General features: G+C 40.6%; 1 protein-coding gene across 1 annotated transcript; it reads right to left on the bottom strand.

Moving 5' to 3' along the window:
• Positions 1-523: 523 nt before the first annotated feature.
• Positions 524-1,492, bottom strand: LOC138182644 (uncharacterized). Its single transcript, XM_069118677.1, has one exon. It carries the CDS (start codon positions 1,490-1,492, stop codon positions 524-526), a length of 969 nt encoding a protein of 322 aa, XP_068974778.1.
• Between the last annotated feature and the right edge of the window lie 4,508 nt (positions 1,493-6,000).

Raw genomic sequence — 6,000 nt, forward strand, 5'->3', positions numbered from 1 at the left:
TAAAATCAGATCAATTGTTACAAAAGAGTGGGAATTACTTGCCCTTCTCGTAGAATGTTAGTTATTGTACTTTAAGATTACGCACATATCGTTAATTTCATACATTTTTGTACATAACACTGATAAGTACAAGTTGATCGAAATCATGTTCATTTAGGTATTCTGCGAGGTAAAAGTTACGGACGATCATCAGAAATTGATATTCTTTCCTGATATCGAATTGTAAAGTTGCTTTTTAATCGTAAAAGATATTTTATCGCCGATTGCTCCGATAATTAATCGTTATAATAATTACCACCAACGTTATTCCTATTGTTGAGGTTATTCGATATGTAAACAGAGAAAACTCGTGGATAAATTGTAAGGCAGAAAATATATTTAAATAGAAGTGTAATTATAAGTAAGAATACAATTTGAGCTGGTTCAGATCCGCACGTTAGCTGTGTTACCCAATAACTGAAAAACCCCGAAGCCAACGTCGCCTGTCTACTGTTTATGGTCTGACTTCGTCGCAGTCTTTTGTCTACGCGCTGTCGATGGCTTCAGTGCTTGAGAAAATTAAAAAGACCAGATGTAGAGTTTTCTTAGAAGTGGTAACCACTTCAACAATTGCCAATTGTCTGGTTGAGATTAGATTCACATCTAATTCAGGTACCCACAGGGCGTTCGACAAGGATGGGGTCCACCCGCCACAGGCCTTAGTCATCTTCACGACGATCGTTCCTTTTCCCTTGATCTCCAGGTACCCCTTACCAATCCTGATCTGTCCAGTTGCAGGCACGAAGTCCACGAACCGATGCCTGTCCGGAGTCATGTGACTTGAGGCCCCCGAGTCAAGGTAGCTGATCCTGTCCCTTTCCATGTGGCTGATAGACGATAAAGCTAACGCAGTGATAAGTCCCTTGGACCTCGATTTGTCTTCTGATTCTCTCTCCCTTTTGTCTCTTTGGTTTTGCTCCTCCTTATCTCCCCTTCCCTCTTGGCAGTGGTACGACATGTGGCCTCGTTTCCACACTTCTGGTACTTTGGGTCTCTGTGCTTTGGCCTCGTGCCATCTTTGCTTCGTTGAGGCTTGGGCCTCCATTGTTTCCAAGGCCGCCATTGCACTGTTCTTCTCGGATGAGTCCGCGGCCGCATCGATCCTTCTTTCTTCGAGTAGAAGATCGGACTTCACGACCCTCGCGGTTAGATCCTTATCGATCCTTGTTGTCCTAAGATATGTTGCGTAATTTGGGTCCGCCACGAGGCCGGCCAAAAGGAAACATGCCATTACATGGTCCTCAATTTGTATTCCTACGCTGGACAACTCGTCGTATAGGTCGTGGATCCTCCCGCAGTATGTGGAGATATCCATGCTGGGGGTCTTCTCTATAGTTCCCAGTTCCCGCATGCATAAAACGATGTCTATCGACGTGGATCTCCTATGGACATCTTCTAGTGCTTTCCAGCATTCCCTCGCTGTTTTCAAGGTCCTAATACTCGGGGCGAACATGCCGGAAAATGTACGCACGTGCCTTGTTGTCGATTCTCCTGCATTCTGGTCTCAACCTTTCTGCTGCCGTAAATCCTGGCTCTACTGCATCCCAGCAGCCCAGGAAAACTAACGAGGCTTCCGTCATTGTCTTCCAATATTCATAATTCCCCTTTCTCAGGATCGGCTTCATATCCCTGTCCACATCACCTATTCCTTCCTGGTCGACCATGGCGTGGTCTCTTCTCGGCACGGAACGGGCATAGCCCGTATGAGATGATCGGGCATAGCCCGAACGGGCATATGTAGAGTTTATATTATATGTACGACCAGATTATATGTACGACCAGATGTAGAGTTTTCTTAGAAGTGGTAACCACTTCAACAACTATTATATAATTCCACGATGTATGATTCATTTGGCACGAAGGTCGTTTAAGCAATACCACCTATTCTCGTAATTGTAATAGAATGAGATTCTGGTGATTGTTTCTTCTTTTATACTTCTCTTGGCATTGACGCTTATGCTGAGATATGCAGGACTACAACTATCAAGGAATATTTCAATTTCTCAACCATTTACCAAGAAATAATGACGAGTACCAATACAAAAGCGTACACGCATAAGCACATTTAATGAAATTGTTGCTTGTTTTGGCATTTGATAAATAACATTTTTTAAAAGACAGTGTTGCAGACACAGTGTTATTTAAATTCCTATATTATTTGTTCAGAATTTAATTACAAAGTTAAAACCAGTATAAAAATAGAGAAATAAAATATCTCGTTTATTTCCTATTTATCTTCCATTCATATTTATTCAACATTTATTATCTCAATTCTTATTTGTTTACTAATCTCTAGTCCTTATTGCTAATAGAGAAGACTGTGCAAATAAATGTCTATTTAATTGAAAAGATATTTAAAATACATTTAATTGACTAAGTATCGTATTAGGCTATCAACATTGATCATTCGAAAGATTAGTTCAAACAGGATTTAATTTTTTATCGATTCTTCTTCTTAAAAAGGATCCGATGTTCGGTGCACGAATGTTATTCGTTTTTTTTCAAAATTTAAAACCATTGATCGTCGTTAATTACTCAGGCGATCCATTGAGTAGTGGCAGACCAGTGAGTAATGGTCGAATTTTTCTCCTTGTCAGTTCGTTTGTTTCACTTGGCGACTCTCGAAAAACGAGGACTGGCATACTCGAATTGTACGAGACAGACGTATCTACGTGTTCGGCCTGACGAATATTTTACACACGAAAGCTTTAAATACAATTACCGTCTCGTTTTTCAGGAGAAACGTTCCAGCTTTTTTTTTTTTTCATTTTTCCTCGCGAGGATATGTTTTCGGATTTTTGTTTCGCTCCGCTTCCGACAGCGTTATAGGTAACGCGAACGATAAACAACACGAGTGAAAGCAGTTTACGCGAAAACAACCGTGTTATATCATTGTTTACTTTAATTCTTAAAATTTCATAATATCGCTGTGGATAAATTCCTTCAATCCTTTTCCTGTCTTGTAAATATAAATATTGAAAATAAATTGATATCAACAATAAGTATCGAAATCGAACGATATGATAAATAAATGCACGTAAATCGCGTCTTTCTAGTTACTTGAATAATCGTTAAAATTTCATTATCAGATCGTTCGAAAAAATATCGCATCGTTCGAATTACTTATCGTTCACGCATTGCGCTGATATCTGAAATATCGTTTCCAGGATAATTACGATGTGTTCCATTTTGTTGTTTCAAAATTCTTACCTATACTTATATGTATATACAGGGTGGTTGGTAACTGGTAGTACAAGCGGAAAGGGGGTGATTCTACGCGAAAAAAGAAGTCGAAAATATAGAATAAAAACTTTTCGTTCGAGGCTTTGTTTTCGAGAAAATCGACTTTGAATTTTCGCTCGGTACGCGTGCACTTTATCACGTCTCGTTATAACGGATCTTACTGTAGATCGTTGTCTCGATGGAAAAATTAAAAAAAAGAATTTTTTATTCTATACCACCAGTTACCAACCACCCTGTATACGTATGTGTAACAATAGGTAAGAATATGGGGAAATTTACTCGAACCTTACAATTAGTCAATATCGATTAGGCACCTAATGCTACGGGTTCTCAGGAACTTTTGAGAATTTCCATGACTAATTTGATCCCAGCGCAAAGTTATTCCCTTTATTACCAGGTTATTACACAGCGAAGAAACATGAAAGTCGCCTGGAACAATAAAAAACTTGAAAAAAAGACCAATTTCTTTTATGCTTTACGATGGAATATTTAAGTGCGTTATTAACTACCGCTTAAACGTCGTGCAAGTTTTTTCTCCCGGAAGTCAAACGCCTCCCGAAAACTTTTATGGGGTGCTTTATCCTTGTACAAATGGGATAAGTTGTGGAAATTTTAGGAAACTTCCTTGTCGTTCGCTATCTTTCATAAGGAGGCGTAAGTTCGTATTACGTTTGATCAAGTTTCATTCATTACCTCGGCCGTGTTCGCGAAATTGTTGTAATTCTTATTTATTTAATTCAGCTTCTTTCTAATTTTCTAACTTTCTAACAACGATGATGACGAGCGTACTTTTCGTTTGCATACTTTTCGTACCGGTGCGATTCGGTTTTTATCGTGAAAACACGCCACGAGATGATTCGATATTATGACTTGGAGACTGCGATATCGATAGAACGATACAATAAAGCCGCAACAGGTCATTAGGTTCGATCGACGTGTAATGCGTTGTGCAGAATACGTTGCGAGAACCCTCCGAAATTGTACGGTGTTGGAGGGTCTTTGCAGGCGCGCAGGGAACTAATCGAAAACATATTTACCGATTAAGCCGCCAGTACTCGCAGCCTTTTCATGATCAGATTGAATCGTCAGAAATATACGATTATTTGGTCCGTAATGATGGCCTGCGCTTATTACGAACGACGTGGAAAACAATTCACATTTTCTATCCCTTTCGTAATTCGATCGAACGAATTTAATGAAACGCGAGAGCGAGTACCTAAATGTTACGGGGCACGAGAAACATAAATTCTCCGATCAGAAACTCGAATTACATTAGGTTATATACTTTTGTAATCTTAAAAACCTATTACGGTAGAAAAACGCTAGAATTAAGAAATACGATTAAGAAACGTGCAGCTAATGATAAAATTATCAACGACAGATTTAATTTAACGTTCTGTTCGTACTACGACGCAACGTCCGGAAAATATTACCGTATTCTTTCGTCTAATTCTGTACGTTGCTACTACGAAATTGGTATCTATTAAGTAAAACAGCATTTTTACAATTACGCGTTCGTGAATCATGCGAACTTTTTATTCCTTATGAAAGTTGCCCTGGTTTTATGAAAGACACTTCGTCCGAACGTTCTTCCAGCACCTTTTATTTACTACCATTTCATAGCCAACAAACGTACTCGTCATTTCTTTTTTATTCTCATTGCGTACGCGTCTAGTCGCGGTAAAAATGTCTTCTTTTCTTTTTTCTTATTCATCGAACCCCGAAAACACCTTCGTAATAAAGGGTTACGCAGATGTAACTTTACCTTAGCCTTCACGTGGCAAACTTTCTACGTCGTAAATTTCCAATTTCTCGAGATACGCCAAATTTAAATCGAACATTTAAATTTGCAAGTGACATCTCTCGAGAATAACATCGTTCGTACGTTCTTGCATACTTGTCCGATTCGTAAACTCCAGTCCCTGAACCGCAGTGAACACTGCAAAGTAAAGATCCGTAAGTAAAGGCTTTCGGTTACGTGTACATGCAGTTCGCGACATCGAGATCTCGTAAGGGTCGGCCGAACAGGACCAAAAACCAAGAGCTTGAGAGCCGTGAACGATCCGAGCGATTCGAAAGGGTGTCTGTGACTCGGCTCGTTCGTAAATGAGCTTTGTGCCCTTTCGAACCTCGTGTACGTACACACATACGTACGACCAGCGAGCCGTAATAACACATGCAGCCGTTAGACTATGGCAATAGGACTACTTGGACTATACACGGGTATACTTGGACGCGATGCTGAGATTAACCGTGCAGGCGCGATTACGATACGCCAGTATCCGATTGGTCGGTGGTTCGTCGAACAGCATGGGCGGAGCAACTGTAATGAGTTTCTAGCTTAGTACTCTCCTGCTTCGTTCCTCTTGTTTCCTCTCTCTCTCTACGTTTCTCTCTATCTCTGTCTCTCTCTCTCTGTCTCTTTTGCTCTTCGCCGTCTGCCCTTTCTCTATCTCTTTTCGTTCACCCACTGTTTGCCGTTGTGTCTCGCTCGTACTTGCGACGCGTCATCTTCATGCACGCACGAATGAATACACGCGTACACCGGCCATTTCGACACGTGAACGCACGCGATTACGCGCGTTGTGTTTCTTGGTTCGCGCCGTCTCTCCCCTTTGTCTCCGCCCTGAAGTTGTTCCGCGCCTCGTTTGTCCTGGCTCAGTTCACCGAGCCTCCTCTCTATGCATTCTTCGTCGAATAATTTTCGAATTACGGCCA

Source organism: Bombus flavifrons, chromosome 8 (assembly GCF_040668555.2).
Source record: "Bombus flavifrons isolate JBK064 chromosome 8, iyBomFlav1_principal, whole genome shotgun sequence".
In the NCBI taxonomy this organism is placed as follows: domain Eukaryota; kingdom Metazoa; phylum Arthropoda; class Insecta; order Hymenoptera; family Apidae; genus Bombus; species Bombus flavifrons.